Source organism: Apium graveolens, chromosome 10 (assembly GCF_009905375.1).
Source record: "Apium graveolens cultivar Ventura chromosome 10, ASM990537v1, whole genome shotgun sequence".
Taxonomy (NCBI): Eukaryota; Viridiplantae; Streptophyta; class Magnoliopsida; order Apiales; family Apiaceae; genus Apium; species Apium graveolens.
In genome coordinates, this window is record NC_133656.1 from 229,723,507 (window position 1) to 229,745,367 (window position 21,861).

The 21,861-nt window shown below is 34.2% G+C and overlaps 3 protein-coding genes and 1 long non-coding RNA gene across 4 annotated transcripts; 1 reads left to right on the forward strand and 3 right to left on the reverse strand.

Annotated features, from left to right (window-relative positions):
• Positions 1 to 6,126: 6,126 nt before the first annotated feature.
• On the reverse strand, positions 6,127 to 7,994 carry LOC141692552 (GDSL esterase/lipase At4g10955-like). Its single transcript, XM_074497423.1, has 3 exons — positions 7,848 to 7,994; positions 7,514 to 7,620; positions 6,127 to 7,309 (listed from the first exon to the last, which is right to left on the reverse strand). The coding sequence occupies exons 2-3, from the start codon at positions 7,573 to 7,575 to the stop codon at positions 6,343 to 6,345; spliced, it is 1,029 nt and encodes a 342-aa protein (XP_074353524.1). The 5' UTR covers positions 7,576 to 7,620; positions 7,848 to 7,994; the 3' UTR covers positions 6,127 to 6,342.
• A 419-nt stretch (positions 7,995 to 8,413) lies between these two features.
• On the reverse strand, positions 8,414 to 9,853 carry LOC141692971 (GDSL esterase/lipase At4g10955-like). Its single transcript, XM_074497943.1, has 2 exons — positions 9,686 to 9,853; positions 8,414 to 9,573 (listed from the first exon to the last, which is right to left on the reverse strand). The coding sequence occupies exons 1-2, from the start codon at positions 9,745 to 9,747 to the stop codon at positions 8,604 to 8,606; spliced, it is 1,032 nt and encodes a 343-aa protein (XP_074354044.1). The 5' UTR covers positions 9,748 to 9,853; the 3' UTR covers positions 8,414 to 8,603.
• A 7,022-nt stretch (positions 9,854 to 16,875) lies between these two features.
• On the reverse strand, positions 16,876 to 18,093 carry LOC141693819 (GDSL esterase/lipase At4g10955-like). Its single transcript, XM_074498989.1, has 2 exons — positions 17,996 to 18,093; positions 16,876 to 17,868 (listed from the first exon to the last, which is right to left on the reverse strand). Exons 1-2 carry the CDS (start codon positions 18,049 to 18,051, stop codon positions 16,902 to 16,904), a joined length of 1,023 nt encoding a protein of 340 aa, XP_074355090.1. The 5' UTR covers positions 18,052 to 18,093; the 3' UTR covers positions 16,876 to 16,901.
• A 928-nt stretch (positions 18,094 to 19,021) lies between these two features.
• On the forward strand, positions 19,022 to 21,551 carry LOC141693090 (uncharacterized). Its single transcript, XR_012563012.1, has 4 exons — positions 19,022 to 19,279; positions 20,128 to 20,222; positions 20,374 to 20,665; positions 20,955 to 21,551. It is a non-coding gene; the product is annotated as an uncharacterized LOC141693090 (long non-coding RNA).
• The last annotated feature ends 310 nt before the right edge of the window (positions 21,552 to 21,861 follow it).

The window sequence follows — 21,861 nt, forward strand, 5'->3', positions numbered from 1 at the left end:
GGCATCCATTGAAAAACCAGAAGATTTTTCAATCTAATGAATTCTCTTGTGGTGCTTGTTCTCAAGGAAAATTGATTATCAGACCCTCCTTAGCAAAAATTGGAACATAATCTCCTAAATTTTTAGAAAGAATACAGGGTGATATATGTGGGCCCATTCACCCATCATGTGGACCATTTAAATATTTCATGGTATTAATCAATGCATCAACAAGGTGGTCACATGTGTGCTTATTATCATCTCGTAACCTGGTGTTTGCGAGACTACTTGCGCAAATAATCCGATTAAGGGCACAATTTCCGGATTATAATATTGGAACAATTCGATTGGATAATGCCGGAGAATTCACATCAAAAGCTTTTAATGAGTTTTGTGCATCAATTGGGATACGTGTTGAACATCCTGTAGCTCATGTTCATACACAAAATGGTCTTGTAGAATCATTTAATAAAAGACTCCAACTAATTGCTAGACCATTAATTATGAAAACAAACCTCCCAGTTACAGTTTGGGGACATGCCATTTTACATTCAGTAGCACTTATACGCATCAGACCTACAAGCTATCACAAATTCTCTCCCTTGTAATTGGCCTCCGGAAGAGAGCCTAATATTTCCCATCTTAGAACATTTGGGTGTGCGGTATACGTCCCAAATTCCCCACCACAACGCACAAAGATGGGTCCTCAAAGAAAATTAGGAATATATGTTGGTTATGAATCTCCCTCAATAATCAAATATCTTGAACCAATGACAGGTGATTTATTTACTGCAAGATTTGCAGACTGTCATTTTGATGAAAATGTTTTTCCAAAATTAGGGGGAGAGATTAAAATTTTCCCTAAATCAGGGGGAGAAAATAAGCAGCTGGAGAAAGAAATTACATGGAATGCACCAACATTGAACATTTTTGATCCTCGTACAAACCAATGTGAACTAGAAGTTCAAAGACTAATCCATTTACAAGGAATAACAAATCAATTTCCTGATGCATTCAATGATATCAATAAAGTGACTAAGTCACACATACCAGCTGAAAATGCTCCTGCAAAAATTGAAGTCCCTGAAGGACAAATTATCAAGGCAAATGAGTCAAGACCTCGCATGAAGCGAGGTAGACCAATCGGTTCCAAAGATAAAAATCCTCTGAAAAGAAAATGAGCAAAATATGACGATGCCCAAATAGATGAAATAAAATCTCAAGGAGAGACTCCAGAAGAGACCCGTGACATGAATAACCAAACCCCAGAAGAGGACCAGGTACCTGAAAATGTTGAAATAGAAGAGATCTCTATAAATTATGTTGTCACGGGAAATAAATGGAACCGAAATAACATCATCGTCGATGAAAATTTTGCATATAACGTAGCGCTTGATATAATGATGGAAGACGAGGATCTTGAACCAAAATCTGTCGAAGAATATCGACGTAGGGAAGATTGGCCAAAATGAAAAGAAGCAATTGAAAAGGAATTGAGCTCACTTAACAAGCATGAAGTTTTTGGACCTGTAGTCCGAACCCCTGAAGGGACTAAACCCGTTGGTTATAAATGGGTATTTGTGCGAAAAAGAAACGATAAAAATGAAATTGTGAGATATAAAGCACGTTAAGTTGCTCAAGGATTTTCAAAAAGACCAGGCATAGATTATGAGGAAACATATTCCCCTGTAATGGATGCTACAACTTTTCGTTATCTTATTAGCTTGGCAGTTATTGAAAAATTAGAAATGCGATTAATGGATGTTGTGACAGCATACTTGTATGGTTCCCCTGAGAAAGATATTTATATGAGGATTGTTGAAGGATTTCGAATGCCTGAAGCATCTAAATTATACTCTCGTGATCTTTATTCTATTAAGTTACAAAGATCCATATATGGATTAAAACAATCTGGTCGAATGTGGTATAAGAGGTTAAGCGAATATTTACTAAGGGAAAATTACAAGAATAACCCTATTTGTCCATGTATTTTTATAAAGAAAACATAATCTTCATTTTCTATAGTGGCTGTGTATGTTGATGATTTGAATATCATCGGAACTCCTGAAGAGCTTCAGAAAACAGTTGATTACTTAAAAGCAGAATTTGAAATGAAAGATCTTGGGAGAACAAATCTTTGCCTTGGATTACAAATTGAACATCTTCCAAATAGAATTTTTGTACATCAATCATCATACACAGAAAATATCTTGAAACAGTTTTACATGGACAAATCACATCCATTTAACTCTCCAATGGTTGTTCGATCACTTGATAAGAAAAAGGACGTGTTCCGACCAAAGGAGAAAAATGAAGAGATACTCGGTCCTGAAGTACCATATCTCAGTGCTATAGGCGCGCTTATGTATCTTGCTAATAATACACGACCCAATATAGCATTTTCTGTGAATCTATTAGCAAGACATAGTAACGCCCCAACTCGGAGGCATTGGTATGGTGTTAAACATATTTTTCGGTATATTCGAGACACAACTGATATGGGTTTATTTTATTCTAATAAATCCAAAGCAGTGCTAACGGGTTATGTAGATGCATGATATTTATCTGATCCAGATAAAGCTCGATCACATACATGATATTTGTTCACTTATGGGGATACAACCATCTCATGGCGATCTGTTAAACAATCTTTGGTTGCTACCTCTTCTAATCATGCATAAATTCTTGCAATCCATGAAGCTAGTCGAGAATGTGTCTGGTTGAGATCAATATGTCAGCATATTCGGGAGTCATGTGGCATGTATCATAACAAGACACCAACAGTAATGTTCGAAGACAATGCAGCATGCATCGAGCAGCTAAAGAAAGGTTATATCAAAGGCGATAATACTAAACATATTTCACCCAAGTTTTTCTTCACACATGACCTTCAAGAGAATGGAGAAATTAAAGTCCAACAGATACGCTCAAAGAGACAACCTTGCAGATCTATTTACGAAGTCGCTACCCCCATTAGTTTTTGAAAGCTTGGTACATAAGATTGGCATGCGTCGACTTAAGAACTTGAAATAAACTTTTCAAAATCGATGTACTCTTTTTCCTTTACTAGGATTTTTTTCCCAATGAGTTTTTTCCTAGAAAGGTTTTAACGAGGCACGATTATTGAAAATTGAACATCCAAGGGGGAGTGTTAGAATATGGATGTCTCTAAAATACTCTAGAACAACCTCTTGACTTTCAAAGTCATAACTCTTGACTTTTGGCTTTTCAAGTACATGTATTTGGCCTTTGGATTTCTCTACCTATATTCATGTATTTGGCCTTTGGATTTCTCTATCTATGTTCTAGTGAACCTATAAATAGGACTCAAGTCTCATCTTGTAAGATACACACTTGAATGAAATACAATTTCATATGATGTATTCTCTCCCATATTCATCTTATATATAATATATACAATATATTTGTAATAATATTTAAATAATATTATTAATTATAAGTATGCTCAGTAACTTAAGTTTTTTAATATATTTAATATAATTTCGTATACATGAAACAAAAATAATTATAAAATTGTACTGTATATTGTCGTTTAGGCATGTCACAACTCCTGTAATCCTCAAGTATCAGTATCAACTTCCTCTTCATAACTTTGAGCTTTTGTGACACCCAAAACACTCGAACTCATTCTGATCTCATATTTAAATTTTGGCTAAATTTTTTTTGAAGCCATTTTTGTATGATCTTATTATTTAACCCCCGTTCTGACATTCTTGTTCTGAAATTTAACTCATGCTCTTATGTATTAAAAGTTCAGTCACTGTGAAAACATGAGATATGCAACACATGTTCAAATGAATTGCTTAAGTCTAAAAAATATGTAAATTTTCCGAGATGCCATACTTAAGATATTTTAATCTTGTTAAAAAATGCCACCACCCTGATTCTGCGAATTGAACAGCATAAAATTCGAGTTTAAATGATCTTCTTGGAGTCGAAGATTCAAATATACCAGTCTGTGATGCATCATTTGAGATAAAAGCAAGTATCATTCAACTGAATTGGTGTAGCTTACATTGCCACTAAAAATCTTGTTTCCACCACTGAGATATCCCATGGAACTCATCGAAATTGTTAACTGAAGTCGTTAAATAAGTTGACGGAAGTAGATGAGTTGGTTCTTATATTGTTCACTGCACCTGCTATTCCAGCTATACTAACTCCAATTCCACCAATTCCACCTTCAATGAAGGTATTTCTTTTTGGATCACTCCCAAAATGCCTCATACCAATGGAGTTTACTGTCTGCTTATATACTAGCATTCTGCCCCTCCCATAAACAATGTGGAACAACTCCTAACAGAGATTACCTGCCATCCGCGCGCCTCGCTTTAATTTTTCATTCTTGATTTCATCTAATGGTATGAAAAGATATGTCTCAACTGGACAGCCAGACTCCACCATGTTTTGTCCAACAAGTAATGCTATAAAAGCGCTGATCTCTTTTTTCCGTCTATGTTGAAGGTCAGTACATACGGTCATATGGAAGGAAAACTAGACAATGCTTAGCTAGTTCTCATTAAAGCGAATAAGATGTATAATTGATCGATGCACCAAGTAATTATTTTACACTAGAGGAACTTCTGAACAAGCTAAATAAGTATAAGAAAACTATTCATCACTCATATTGTTCATTTCTCTAAAAACTAGTCAAAAATCACAAGACAAAGTTAATTAAGTATCTAAAAGTACACAAAGTTAATTATGTGTCTGAAAGTACACTCGGTATAGAATATAACTCAGCTTGATGCCAGTATCAGATCTTTCCTCCAACAGACTATCTTTTACATACATATGAAGTGGAAGTTAAATGTTGTGATTGGCGTGATGAGCAAGTGTTTACTTCCAGGTCACGGAAAAAATGAACGCACTATGGTTTCTCAGTGAGCAGTGACACACAAACAGCATTCGGAAAAACAGATTTAGCCCATTAATAACAAAATTGATCGCACTGTACAGATTACAAACTATAATATAAAATTACAATTGCCAGCAAACTTACCCTGATTATGCTTGCCATTGAAACTCTTCTGCAGTTAGGTTGGCAAGGTATAGAGAGACTTGCAGAGGTAGAACCGTAGAATGGAGAAGCAGATAATAAAACTCTTAATAATCTGGCAATTATTGTCATCATTAGAAAGTAAACTTCAGAAATTCAATCAAATACAAGTTGTTAATTTTATATCTTTGTACAAGCAATGCTAAGACAATAAAATAAAACAAGAGCAGACCAAGGAAGATAACTGAAGTAGTTGACATTTTTATGTATAATTTGTTCAGTATAGACTAGAATATTTAGATGATACTAGAATATTTAGATGATTCTTACAAGTTGGTAGAACAAGTTTGAAATAATTATCCAGAAATAGAATTTTGAGTGCCTAATTTAGATTGAACCACACCCAATTATTAGTACTAAGAAAAAGATGATTGGTTGGCACAAATACCATTAGCACTGTTGAACCTTCTTGCTGAGAGGAGTTTTGCCATGTACAAGACTAAAGAGTTTTAATGAAAATTACAATGGTAGTTTCTGATTTTTGGGATGGTGAAGCCTGCATATTTGTATTCTTAACCAACTCATAGGAATTAAATTTCTTAAGAAAAAGAGATCAGACTGTTCATGGACATGATATATACATTGCTTTTCACAATGCAAGCACAAAGTGCCAAAATGCCAATTAAAACTCTGCGTGCTTTCGTTCTTACTCACATTAATCACCAGACTGTTGGGAGCAAATGAAATGCTTCTGTACTACACCCCAATGCACAATCACAAAGGACTACACTCTCCTGCGAATATCGGGACGAATTGGATCTTCAGTCATCAAGACTCACAAAGAGGTAAGTAGTCCAAATACATAACATGAGAATGCATCATCTTCCTCTCGAGGTCTGTGTTAGAAAATGCGTTCAAGTATAACACAATTTTTATGTGTTATATAGGTATTCACACGAGCATAAAAAAAATCATATGATAATTTACACTTTGGAATTTTGTTAAAATGGATCAATCACCACCTGATTTTGTGAACTAAACAGTTTTAGAATTTGTGTATGATCAAGATTAATCAAGCCAACTAGTTGAAATTTTGAAGAACAATAATTCTTGTCAATAACAAAATATAAAGAAGAAAGAATAAAGGGATCTGAAATCGGCCAACTGATTTCATGAACGTTTGTATCATAAAAAAGGGTCTATATTACATATCACAACTCAGAAGAGTTAAATCAAATTATTGAAGATACATAATTTGAGAGAAAAGCAAATAGCATTTAGCTGAAGGACTTGTACAATCATGAAACGTATGCTGAATAGATTTTTCTCGAAAGGAAGAACATTCAACTGAACTGATGTAGCTTAAAATTCCACTGAGAATCTTGTTTCCACCACTGATGGATTCCATGACACTCCTTAAAATCTTTACCTGAATTCATGTTAGTTGTCAAATAAGCTGAAGGAAGTAGATGAGTTGGTTCTATATCTTTCCCCAACGCAGTCGAGAACAGACTCCCTATTGAATTTTGTGTTGCAACTCTCCCGATTCCTCCAGCACCAAGCTCAGCCATCTTCTCCCTATGCTCAAAGTACCCTACATACTCTGAGCTAATAGGATCTGATGGATTTACAAAGAGATAGGGAATCCATGTGGAAAGTACTTGAAACGAATCCTCTCTTTGCACCTTCTGATTTTTACTGCTGACTGCAGCAGTGATTCCAGCAGTGATGAGACTACTTGCAATCCGCACACCCTGCTTTACTTTATCATTCTTGATTTTATCTATTGGCGCTGAAGTAAACGGTGGATTGAAAAGATAAGTCTCAACTGGACAGCCTAACTTGACCATGTGTTTTCCAGCCAGTAATGCTATGGCTGCACCTAAAGAGTGTCCAGCTAACCAAATATTAGCAGCTCCAGCAAGTGTAACCATCTCTTGAACAGCTTGCATAGCTATTTGAAAGCGGCGACTCTGGTGGAGTCTGTTGCCTATGAACTGCAGGTCCAACTTCAGGTCCTTCGATAGACTACTGGCCTTAGGAACTGTCCCTCGAATTGCAATGACATATCTTGGAGGCTTCTGTTGGAAATTGTTATTGTAAGGGGGGTATTTGAACTCATAAATGGTCCCAATAATTGAATTATCAGTATCATCTACTAGTGCACGGGTTAACTGAAAGTGGAAAAAGTCCCACCAGGCAGGAGCAAGAGCTTGAGCGCCTTGGCGTTTCTTTTGACGATCACATTCTAGAATGTATGTCCCCTGTATCAAATTAGCAGCCACAGATGTTCGATGATATGAATTATTCCTGCAAGAACGTAACATTAATGGGATTTCTATTTTTCTTACAGAGCATAATTTAAACATCTTGTTCTTTTATAACTTTAGACCCCAAAAAAAGTTGATGTTCAAATGAAAGTCTAGTTCAAGAAACTAAAGGACATGTAATTAGCAGGTATTGAAATTGTTCAGATACTAAACACCTAAAGATTTGTTTCAGAAATTATGTTACCAGTCGATGGCAGTTAAATGTGCTGCTCCAGAAAGGCTGAAAATTTCCTTGTCTGAGGCCATAAAGGCGCGTATCCTTCTTTTGGTATTCTGATCTTTGTTGAAAGTCTGCAGAAAGATGAAAGAAAAATCAGGTGATACTATAAAATTTCAAGTACATTATCAGGTTTGCATGTCAATAAATAATACTCTTATAAATGATCCATTTGAATATAAGCTTTGTCCAAACATCTTTCCAGAATAATTTTCATCCACAAGGAAGATCAAAACAAAATACTCTTACACCATGCACAATACAAACTATAATATAGAAATACAATTGCCAGAAATCTTACCCTGATTAGGCTCGAGTCTTCACAGTTCAGTTGAGAAGATAGAGATCAGAGAGAGACCATTTACATATAGAATGGAGTAGAGATTATAAAATTATAATAATCAGTCAACCATCTTCATCATTACGAAGTAAACTTACATATAATTAAGCCGAATACAAGTTGTCCATTTTCGTATTAGCAACTGTACCGCGTTTAAACTAGACAAGTCAAAGGATGATAAGTCAGAAGGTAGAGTTTTTAGTTCAGCATCAAATAGGATAGTTGAATCTTTCAAGGGAACAATAGATGCCAAATTGTAGCCAAAATCATTTTCAACTTGCGACTTAGTGAATACTTAATTTATAATCAGAGCCTATTCATTTCTTAAATTATCTTATTTGAGATGTGTTTCGCCATCAACAAAAGTAAGCATTTGAACAGTCAACAAGATTGTAAAGAGACTTTTAACAAGAGTTAAGCCTAGATGTTGTTTATGTGCTAAAAGATAGAATTGAAAATTGATCTTTCTGTGTGTTTAGTAATAGGAATTAAATTTCATCGAGATAACAAGGATTAAAAATGGACAAGATATATTTTCCTTTACGATGAAATCACAGATGCAACATTATACGAAGATGAGAGATTCATGTACTTCACTCAGAACTTGAAACCTTACGGTACAGACAGTTTATTGTTTGTGAAACATGTACAAATACAACAATCAACATTGTTATCAGTGAAGCAGTTTAGCCAATTAGGCATAAAATTACAGTGCAGCTAGTACTTGTGAATCTTGGACTGCCAGTTAAAACTCTGAGTCCACCACTGCTCCACTCCATGGGCTTGCGTTATAGTTTGGCTCTCACTCATATTGATCACCAGACAAGCTGTTGGAAGCAGATGATATGCCTCTGTATTATACCCCAATGCACATGTTACTATACTCCCCACTGAATTTTGTGTCGCCAACTTTCCAATTCCAGCTGCACCGATACTCAACATAGTCTCCCTGTGCTCAAAGTAACCAATATACTCCGAACAAATTGGATCATCTCGATTCACAAATAAGTACGGTGTCCAACCTGATAACACAGTGAATGCTTCGTCTTCCTCTTCAGGCCTTTGTCGATGACCTGTTAGGACTGTTGATAATCCTGCCTTAATTACACTCCCCACAATTCGAGCTCCTTGCTTCACTTTATCGTTCTTGATTTGCTCTAGTGGTGGTGCACTGAATGGTGAATTGAAAAGATATGATTCTAGGCCAAAGCCCATCTTTATCAAGTTTCGGCCGACAACTAGTGCAATAGCTGCACCCAGAGAATGGCCTGCCAGCCAAACATTTTCAGCACCAGCATTATGTACCAACTCTTGGATAACATTCAATGCTTTTTTAACTCGAGAGCTATTCTGAAGTCTAGTCTGGATAAAAACAAATTGGAAGTCCAGTTTTAAATCTTGCAATCTTGTGTCCGGATCAGTTAGTGTGCCGCGAAATGCAACCACGTATCGTGGAGGATGCAATCTTTCAAATGTATTAATGGGGAATTTAAACTCGTAGATGGCTCCGAATATTGAGAAATCGGAGTCATCTACGAGCACTTGGTATAGTTGAAAATTGAAAAAATCCCACCATGGAGGTGCTAAAGCTTGGAGGTCTTGGCGATGGTGCTGACGATCTCGTTCCAGAATGTAAACACCTTGTACTAAGCTCGCAGCAACTGATGTTCGGTGTTGGGTGTTATTCCTTCAAAAACGTACATGCAACCTTCAATTAGTACCAAATAATTAATCATAGATTATTTTTTCACATTAGCAAAACACTAAAAATGTAGATGAATTTGTAGGTTATGATTTACCAGTCGGTTGAAGTCATGTGTACCGGTCCTGAAAGATTGAAATACTGTGTCCTGGATCCCATTATCGAGTTTTTTGCTGCTGATTAATTAATAGATTTACAACTCCCCACGAGATCCTTTCTGCTACGAGCTAAAAGAAAAACATGTATAACGAAAAGAAGAAGTACAGAAGCCAACTATACAATGTGCCTATTAGAATCAATAATATATATTGTGGTGTGAATAATACTAACAAGTTGTAGTAAAGTAGTAAAATATAGAGTATTGACTTTTTGCACGATAGTACGGTGTGACTTGATCAACTCTCAAGGAGTTCATTTTCACAAAATAACAATTTCAAATTATCATTATCTTTTACTATCTGCAATTATTTTTTGTGTCATTTGCACATTATGTACATTCATGGTGTTGGTAGGTTAATATATATGTACGTCAATGCAAGTATGCAACCCTGAGCATCTCCAATAGTTGGCACCCTGTAAGTGTAAGGGTGTCAACTTTGCCCCAATCAAAAACATTAATTTTTATATTCTCTCTTTCATATCAATTTTGACACTCTTTTTTCACAAAATACTTCAATGATTAGCACCCTGGATGCCAACTTCACAAACTTATTAAAATAAATGTAAAATATAAATATAATAGGAATATAATTATTTATCATTGTTGGGACCACGGAGGGAATCATAAAAAAATTGGCACCCTACTTAATGAGATGTCAACTTTTGGCATCTCATGCCATCTTGGCACCCACCATTGAACTTGTTCTAAATGGCGTGATATTTTAGGTAAAATATCCAAACCAAATGCTTAGAGCAAGTCCAACAGTATGTTAGTAGTTTTTTTATAAATAATATAAAATACCGGCTCTTAGTAATCTGGGATATGATTTTGTATTTTAATTCCAACAATGATCCATATACTCATTCCTTATTATTATTATATTAATAAATTTGAAAAGATATGGATAAAAAGTGGGAAAAGTGGAATAAAGAGAGAAAAGTAAAAAAGAAGTGAGAGAAATGAATTTTTTATTGTTAAAAGTGTTATAAGGGAGTACTAGAATTTCAGTAAAGATAAATTATGTTTTAGTGATTTAAGAAACTACTAAGATACTGTTGGAGTATCATTTTGTGTCAAAATCCTTATAATAGAAGTTAAGAACTCATATAACAAAATCTTTATAATAGAAATTAAGAACTCATATAAAGAGCGGTTGTTCTTGCTCTTATTCTAGAAGTCAAAATTTCATTACTCTCACAACTACCTTCACCAATACCGTATACATATGTCCGGATAATTAATGAACAAGTTAACCTAAGATTACGTTTGAAAACAAGAATTTTCATTTTAACTAATGAAATTCAATTTTAGGAATTGAATTCAGGCATTTCAAATTTAAATATCAAATTCTAGATTTCAAATTTTAACAGCTTTTGGCAATAATTAGAATTTCATTTAAAATTTCAATTTAACAATAAATCAAAAATCACTAAAAATATATTTCAAATACATCATCTTTGGAGATGCATAATCTTCATACACTAATCATCCAGATAGAATGTTATCCATCGATCGTTTTTAAAACTAATTCTAATACAATTCTACTGCTCTAAATATCATTATTACCATCCTGAATAGAAGAGTCAGCACTAACTTTCATTTTATCGCCGCTGCCAACCTTGTTCTTCTTATTTTTAAAATCATCTTACTAAGATCACCATCTCGGTCCTGGTAATCTTACTTCTCTTCACCACTGTGCTCCGAAAAATAAAACAAATCAAAATCAATTCAAAATCGAACTACAAGTAGCACAATCCATAAATTAACACAAATTAAAATCCCAACACAATAATCCTACAAAATAGCAATTAATACAAATTCCAACCCTAAAAAAACACTAAACTTTACAAGAAAATCCTGTACAAAAAACTAAACTGAATCACAATTTAAGTAGAGATTGTCTAGAAATTGAAACAAAAATAATTATATCATTTAAAATAACTTTTAAATTTCTAATTTCCTTCGGCAACATTAGTTGACTTTAGACTCTATTATAATGTCTATTATTAAAACTAAACATGGCCGATGACAAGTTTTAATAATTCTTCACTTCACTTCACTGGAATCATGCATATGTAGTAACACTAACTATTATTCTACAATGCACTGGATTAAAGACATACACTTTTACTTTCCTGGCAATGTTTACATTAACACTTGAATCATGATGCGTAAAGTTTATGAGTAGCAATCACATTTAACAAATCAATTGAAATCTATTCAAAATAACCAAAAAAATAATCTTATCTAATTTTCCTAGCCACTTAACACCAATCAAAGAAGCCAAATATACATATCATACACAATTAAACAGACTACTAGACGTGCCAATTAGAACTGTTCACAAACAATCTCGAGCTCAATTCGTTAAGGCCTCGGTTCGGCTCAGTTCATTAAGGGCTCGAACTTGAACATAAAAATATGTTCGTTAAAAAAACGAGCTCGAGCCGAGTTTTTGGCATGTTCGGCTCGAACTCGTCTTGGCTTGGTTCTGCTCGAGATCGACTCGAAAAAAATTCAAGAAAAACATTTTAATTTTATACATCGGATTATTCAAATTTTTTTAAAAATATTTTTCAATTATTGAACCTTAAAAATGTCAAGATATATATTTTAGTAATCTGAAAAAATGTTTCGGATTATTATTTTTATTTAATTTGATATTCTAATCATTAACAAGTGATTTGACTACTACTTGTAACTAATATTTATTCACAGTTTGGTGTTTTAATTTTTCTTAAAACTATTTATAAATGATCCAACAATACGGATATCAAGATTTATATATTTGAGTTATATAATAAAAATTTTAGAAAAAATATATATATTTGATTTAGTTGACCAGTACTTCTTAATAGTATTTAGTCCCATATTGATATTTTGATTTTTTTAAGAATATTTATGAATGATTTAACCGTACAAATGTTAAGATATATATATATATATATATATATATACTTTAATAATAAGATAAAATTTTCAAAAAAAATAAATTTATTTTAGTTGTTATTTTAACAATCAACCAATGGTTTGAATAATACTTTTAATTAGTGCTCAGTCATGTTTCAATTTTTTTAAAAATATTTATGAATCATTAGCAACCACAAAAATATATTACCTTATGTGCTATTTATGTTGCAATAGAATTTATTGCAACAAATATGCAAAATTTTGGCGTTGCATCTGATAGTGATGCAATAGAGGTCTTATAGCAACATTATAAGCCATTTACAGCAACAACAAAATGTTATTGCAATAAATCATATGTAGCAACACGATGTTTTTTACAGCAACACAATTTAATCATTGCAATAGATATTTTTATCAGCTAAATAACCACCTTAACGCAACATTAATTAGTCAAATTGCAATAAAAATTAAGGTCAAATTTGACAAATATTACAACAATTTTGAACCAATTGCAATATTTTATAGCTGATGTAATTATAAATGGCAACATATTTGGACACAATTGCAACAATATTTTTTTAAAGCAGACATTTTTTATGCCACAAAACCAAACATCAATGTCATTTATAAGTATCATAACCAATTCAAAAGCAGCTCTCAGGCTGTCTCAACATCATTTTACAAAGCATAAATTAAGTAAAAGAGAAAACGACAAAAGTAATCTAGCTATTTGTACAAAGTTCAAACTACAAAATTAAACATAAAGCAATCTGATGCGAAAACTTCAAGTGGATAGCTCGGATGATTCGGTCTCCAAATCTGTTTTATATATGCTTCTAACATATTTCTCTATTTTTTTAGTGCCGCAATCTCATTCCACGGTTCAAACATAGGTATTAAGTTAATAGATGTACTAAAATTGAATTTATATACAAAAACATATCATATGTTATCTGATCGCATTAATTTTTTTACTGGTGTTTTAGTTAAAAACTATAAAATAAAGTTAAAGGCAGGTTTAGCTAGCATCGTTAGGTATGACTCTTACAGTATTCAGAACTGTTTAACTTGCCCACAAATGTTTGAAATGTTTGTACCAGGCCCTGCAAATCTAAATTTATCACCACCAGCACATCACATAACTAGCAACAGATCAAGAAGTGAGATAGGTGCTATACTCGTTTAAAATGATTAGAAATCTCTTATCAGCTTTGTAGAAGTTATAGTCGGTTAATCAAAATATATACTGATAAAAGTCTATATCCAATGTAAAATTAACAGAAAAATCATCTTTGTTTTAACTTACACTCGTGTTAGACTCTAAAAACTTTATTAAGCAAGGTTCCGATTACTTTTCTCTTATTACACACACATCAGCACATGAACATACATTTATCATGTGACCTGAATGAAAAACAAGAACATATTAAAAGGAAAGTCAAAACAACATAACATAGATATTACACAATCTCTCACTTTAACTTTCAACTCCTGATAGACCTGAAACCAAGGTAAAAGTTCCAATAATATTAAAAGTAGTCTAACTTTCTAACTTTCTAACTTTCTACTACCTTTGCTTCATCTTAATGCATCAGAATTGTAACAACAGGGTATAAAACACTTCCAAAGAATGTACACCAGACATGTATCAGAATCAACAGCTGAAAATAGAAGAGCAAAACTAATAGTTACCAGATCCGAGAAGCACACAAATACAACTTCATTAACTGCGGGAAATGACCTCCGCGCAATGAAGTACTTATGAATGTTATACATATGTGTACAATACTAAACTCACATATATTCTCCTCTTGAATGCAGAAAAAACTATATCCTTCTGCACCAACAAATTAAAATTAGTAAATTTCTCAAACCGAAATCACGAAATCCTAGCTGCATACTTCTGTCAAACCAAAAACTTAACTGGTCTGAAACTAGTTCCGCATATTTTCTCTAAATCCCGAAACAAATAAGAAATAAGGAACAAAGTTTCACAAAGCACATTTCATTAATATGAAACATCACAGAGCTTCAAATTAAATGGTAAAAAAAATGCAACATTAAGTCAAGTAAACACTGAAAAGAACCTAAATGTAAATTACTGCATTAAATACGAAATATACATATGTAACAACTCCATTGCTAAATTCAGTAATCAATCTATCATACATCAAGTCGCAAACATCTCGAATTACGTCTCTCTGTTTAGTCACTTCTGGATGGAACAAGGAGTAATTGTAGATTTCGACGACATTTTCCGACAGTTTTCCGTCCAGAGCTTCGGCAATTAAGCCGAACGGCTTGAATTCACCGATGACGGTGAGATGGCAAGCACCGACCGACATTATCGGGCTAAGTCACTTTGTTAGTGGGTTTAGTCTATTTAAGTAATCTGATCTGTAACTGATGAATTAAAATTAAATCTGATAATAATGTGGGTGTTAAGTGAAAAAACTGTTACAAATAATTTAAATTCAAAATCTGATCAGTTTTGAATTTTTAAATTAATGGTGCAGTTTAATTCAGACATTAAAGTGTGGAACAGTTTCATTTTTCCTCTCCTATAAATAGAGGCTTGAGTGAATGTATTTTCTACACCACACAACATTCTCTTCTCTTCTCCCTCTCTGCATTTTCTCTCCCACAAAAACACAAGTTCGAAGTGTTGTAGGTTGGTTTTCCGACGACTGAGGTGCTGGTCGAGGAGGAGGTTTTGTTGCTGCTGTTAACATAAACTCCGAGTTATTTTATCCTGGTGGAGATATTGCACGCATCCCAAACGCAGCAGGTAGGGGGCAATATTCTCTTCAAGAGCAGCCAGGACTTCGAGCAAGGCCTGGTGACTCAGCTGTGATAATTTTTTCTTGGCATTTTGTATCTGTGCACCTTTATTTCAGTCACTGTTGAAAACTATGATTTCAGGTACATCTTCGTTTCTCTCTTCGTTATTTCAGTTACTGATTTTGTTTACATGCATGCTTTGTTTTGTTGACTGTGGTCTTGGTCTGAACTTGCTAAATTCTTTATACACTTGCCTCTGTGTTGCAATATTTGTTAGTGAAATTTACAACACAAGGTTGGTTGTTCAGTTATTTCAACTTTTTGAGTGAGTTTGCCAAATTGGTTATATCATTTCCAGCGACTGCGACAACATCCATACTAGTTTGCGAACTTAAGAAAATATGATCCTCCTTGCAATTTAAACCTTGCCATCATACAGAGGCTTCAAAACTATACATCAGATAACACAATGAACATCCAGACGGAATTAAGTAAAAATTAAACACCTAAACATCAATAAATGTAAATAACTGAACTTGGAATGAATATTAATTATTGGGATAGGAAGATCCATATATGTATAACATTCAAATCCATCGCTCTAATTTAGGGGTGTAAACGAGCCAATTTTTTCGTGAGCTACTCGAGCTCGGCTCGTAAAAAATTCGAATTCGGCTCGATTACTCGAGCTCACCTCGTAAAAAAATTCGAATTCCGCTCGTAAATAATCGTGCCGAGCTCGCGCTCGAGCTTTTCGAATTTTTAACCGACCCGACCCCGAGCTTCAAATTATTCGGCTCGTAAGGTTCGTGAGTTTTATCAAGCCTCTATTATTTTTAATATTTGTATAATAAATATATTTTTATGTAAATATTTAATATTTATGTATATTATTTATTTTTATCGAGTCGAACTCGAGCCGAACTCGAGTCGAACCGATCATATTTCGAAGTTTTTGTTAATATTTAGTGAATTAATTCGAGTTTTCGACCCGAACTCGAGCCTACCGAACATTTTACGAGCCGAGTTTTGAATTTGAAATTAAAGGTTCGATCGAGCTCGAGTGCGAGTTCAAATTCGAACTCGATCCCGAACTATTTTAATCGAGTTAGAGCCGAGCCTGAAAATGCTCGATTACACCCCTTGTCTATTTCACGCATTTCTGCTTGTCTAGAAAATGCTTGGTCTAGAAAAGACTAGTAGTACATGTGATTTCAAAAAAAGAGAAGAGAGAAACAAATGGTACTATCTCGCACACAGCATAAATTACAAATTTACATTTGAGAAACCTATGCAAATTATACATTAATTATCGCGATTCACGACACCATAGCACTTTACACTTTTTATAACTAATTAATTGCGCACTTGAATTGTCTTTTCGCAAGGCAATAAGATTTTGACCTCTCGCCTAGACAATTCGGCATAAGATTGCATCCATCACATGTACTATATATATACCCTATGAAAACTTGCAGAACATGGACTCCCAATCAGTACTTTGTGTCCACCACTGCGCTAGTGCATGGGCATCCGTATTCTCATTCTTATTAATCACTAGATAAGCTGTTGGAATCAGGTGATATGTCTCTGTACTATACCCCAATGCACATGATGTAATTATACCTCCCAATGAAATTTGGGTCGCACATTTTCCGATTCTTGAAGCACCAATGTACTTCATTGTCTTCCTGTGCCTAAAGTACGGGATGTACTCCGAACAAATTGGATCACGTGGATTCACATATAGATACGGTGTCCAACTCGATAACACGCCGAAGTGGTTATCATCTGTACGGTGATGGCCCTTTAGGCTCACTGATAATCCAACCTTGAGTGCACTTGCCATGATTCGAGCCCCGTGTTTCAGTATCTTGTTTTTGGTTATTAGGTCTAATGCTATTCTTAATGAAGTGAATGGTGGATTGAAAAGGTGTGTTTCTAGGTGAAATCCCATTTTTACCGTCTTTCTCCCCACTGTTAGTGCAATAGCTGAGCCCAAAGAATGGCCTGCAAGCCACACATTTTCAGCACCAGCATCATCTACTAGTTCTTTGACGACTTGTAATGCCTTTATAACTCGGGGACAGTCTTGAAGTTTGTTTTGGAAGCACGCAATCTCGACATCCAGTATGATGTCTTGGTATAATGTTCCTAGTTTAAGTAGTGTTCCTCTCAATGCTAATATATATCGCGGAGGATGCAGTTTGGAATATGCTTTTAGTGGGGATTTGAACTCATAAACGGCTCCATATATTGAGAGATCTGAATCATCCTGAAGCACTTTTTGTACTTGGAAGTTGAAGAATTTCCACCAGGGAGGCGCTAGAGCTTGGAGACCTTCCCGATTGTTCTGACGATCAAGTTCCAAAATGTAGACGCCTTTAACTAGGCTCGAAAGGATTGATGTTTGGTGGACTGTGTTATTCCTGAAAAATAAAATGCACATATATTCAGACTTGTGTAAGTACTTGACCAGAGATTATCCTATTACAAAAGCAAAACGCCGAAGTTGAAAAATGTAAAATAATAATAAAAAAATTGGGTTGATTGTACCAGTCGATTTCAGTTATGTGTACGGGTCCTGACAAGTTGAAAGTCTGGGATTCCATTAGCAAAATGGGATAAAAGGGTCTCAAAAGGGTCTCAACCTTGAGGACTAGATGGATTTACAACTGAAATCACATCATGACTAGCTACTTATAAATAAACATAAATGGAGTTAGGACGAAAGAAGAAGGAAAGTAGAAACGCAGGCGCTGTTGCCTTTCGTGAGAGCTAGAACCTCTTAATTAGTATAATGATCATAGGGCTTGTTGAGGATAAATAGTTTTGATGTGAATTGTTTTACCCAAGTTGCAGTTATATCCAAGTTGCAGTAATTTAAAATACATTATTGTCTGCGTGCACAATTGACTACACTGACTTGATCGGATCAAAGTCATCACTCATCACCTTGTTTATTAAATTTTATTACTAGCCATCTTGAGTTCTTGTCGTCTATAGATACTCATTACATTTACTAATTACTACAGTCACTAGTCACTACTTAAGTAAGTAGTTCATTGCTCATTACATTCACTACAATCTTCTATTTCAAGAGAAGCAACTAATTTGAATTGGCAAAAACAGTAACTGAGTTTACATGCATATAGAGTTTCTTCGATCTTCTTGTTTACTAGGTGCCGGGCTAGATTACATGCCCTCCTGCATAGTGCTTGCACAACATTTTAAGGTCATGGCCACTTACTTGAATGCGAGCATTTACCAGAAATTGAACCTAGGATGAGCTATCTGGTTGTGCTAGAGATAGACTCTTACAATGCGTGCTTTCACTTAAGCTTTTATAGTAATTATATTAAACCTATCAATATTTACTTCCGGGTTCTTAGTCTAGATTATTCTGCAATACTTCAAGCCGAAACAGAAAATCCTGAGTTGTACCTCTGAAACGTTCAACATTTACCTCATTATTTAAACAACAATAATTCCGTATTAGTAAAAATATTGATATTCGATATTATATTCAACTGATATATGATGTTCTACCCTATCCTTGCATGTTGCTTGATTTTGTCATTTTGCATCTTGTTCTTTTCGGCTCTACTAGTTCATTTTTAATCTCATTAAGTTTGGTAGCAGCATTTTAAATTTGAACCACTAATTGGCTTTATTTTTATGTTCTCAAATTATAATTGAAGATATATATGTTGACTGCTAGTATATTATAGTATAATTTTTTAACATGATATCAGAGTTTGTGATAAAGATCTCGACGCTCATCAACGATTAATTCTGTATTTTATCTCCATCTTTTCATCAAACACCTGCAGATCCAAGGTGTTTTCTGGTCTAAACTTCATAAAAATTGTTTGATTCTGTGAAATTAGTTGAAGATCTGTTTAGAAAAGTAATTTTTGCTCCGATTTGTCCAGATTACTTGATTGATAGAGATAGTTTGTTGACTGATTTTATGTCTATACTCGATATAATCCTTTTTCTGCATCTAAAATGGCTGAAACTGAAACTACTAACTTTTCAATCAAATCTTGATTCGTCAACTGTGTATTACATCCATCCTACTGATGCTAATACGACTCAAATTGTTTCTGTTAAGTTCAATGGAAACAAATTTAATAACTGAAAAAGATCGATGATGTTGATTTTATCTGCAAAGAACAAGTTAAGTTTTGTTAATGGAATATTAGTACCACCTCAAAGAAATTCGCCAGATTACAGTGCTTGGGAGCGTTGTAATTCTCTAGTAATCTCTTGAATTTTGTTTAACATAGATGAAACTATTGTGATAAGCGTGTTATTCCTTAAGAGTGCACGATCAATATGGAAAGATCTGGAGGAAAGATTTGGATCCTGATCTATAACTGAATTGTACTCACTCGAGCAAGAACTTATTGAAATTTCTAAGAATAATCAAACTGTTTCTGAGTATTATACAAAATTGAATACTATTTGGGATAGTATTGATGATGTTAATCCAGTTCATACTTGTACCTGTGACAAGTGCACATGTGATCTAGGACATAAATTTTTAAAGAAGTTGCAGAAACAGAGATTATTACAATTTCTGCTCAAACTGAATGACAAATTTAGTGCGGTTAGAGGGCATATTATGATGATGCATCCCTTACCAACAGTCTCTCAACCTTATAGATTGGTTGCTCATGCAGGAAGAGAATCATAAAGAAATTTCTCAGTCTTTGAATAATGAGAATTTGGCATTCATCGCAGAGAAGATGAACTATGGTTCAATCAATAATCAAAGGTCATTTTCTCAGAACTTTCAAAATATTAGAAATTATAGTTAAAGATTAGCTGGAAACCACAACTTTAGCCCAACATTTGCTCAAAATAATGTGACTAGGAGACCATCTAAACCAGGAGCTAACTATTTTTGTACTCATTGCAAAGTGCAGGGTCTCATCATTAATAGATGTTTTCAGATTCTAGGATTTCCTCCTAGATTTAAAGGATTTAATGACAGAAAAATTGCTTCTACAATAGCTACTGTAATGGCTCATCCCAGTGATTCTATTTCTTTAAAGAATATGCAGATTGTTCAGAATATGCCAGTTACTCAGAATGACGATCAACAACAAAATGATTCTCTTACTAATGAGCAATATTCTCAGCTTGTGGAATTGCTTAACAAACAATTTCCTTCACACTCTCAGAATGAGGATTTATCTGGTCATGGTCTTCTGGCAGGTAACATATGCTTGCTATGTAGTTCAAAATCTATTTGGATATTGGACAGTGTCTTGATATGTTTATGGATTACAAAGTTGTTAATTAATGATTTTGAGATGCACATAACTATACCAGATGACAACAAGATTCCATTTTTGTATAAATGGACTATAATCCTTAATGATACGATTAATCTGAAAGATGTGCTTCATATGCCTGATTTTCACTTCTTTCTTATTTTTGTTAGCAAGCTGTGCAAAGATCTGAATTATCAAATAATATAATCTGACAAAAGTGTGCTTTACAGGTCCATTCTCAGAAAGAACCTCTGATACTTCTTGGTGATCTGAATGATAGGCTCTATAATCTCTCTACCAACAAAACTTTATCATCTCACCAGTATGTTTGCAATGCTTCTATTAATCAAAGCTTGGATACTACTAAATTATGGCATATGCGTCTTAGTCATTTTCCTGTTACTCAGTTAAAGCTCCTTAAGTCTGATTCTAATAATTTTAGTACTATAGTTTTCCAAATGTGTCCAGCAGCTAGGCAATGTAGGAAATCTTTTCCACATAGTTCTACTAAAACCTCTGGTGTTCTTGAATTACTACATATTGATGTTTGGGGTCCATAGAAGACCAAAACTTATACCAATTGCAAATTCTTTTAAACAATTGTAGATGATTTTTCACGATATACCCAGGTTCATTTATTTTATCAAAAGTATGATGTTCCTTATATACTAGAGAATTTTGTGTAGTATGCTGAGACCTAATTTCAGGCTAAAGTACATTGTATTCATTCTGATAATGCATTAGAGCTCACAACAGGTGATTTGAAGAAATTTTATCTACGTAAGGGAATTATCAATCAGACTAGTTATGTTCACACCCCTCAAAAAAATAGGGTCATGGAACGCAAACATCGGTATTTACAGCTCGTGCTTTGTTTTTGCAGTCTAAACTACCAACCAAGTATTGGGGTGATAATATGTTGTGTACCACTTACCTCATCAATCGAATGCCATTACAAGTTATTGGTAATCTAACACCTTATTTCAGACTGTACAACTATGTTCCTTTATTCGATGATCTGCGTAATTGTGGGTGCTTGTGCTACACTTCTACTTCTGCTGTTCATCGATCAAATTTTTTCTCACGAGCTGCTCTTGGTGTTTTTCTCGGCTATCCTGCTACACAAAAAGATTATAA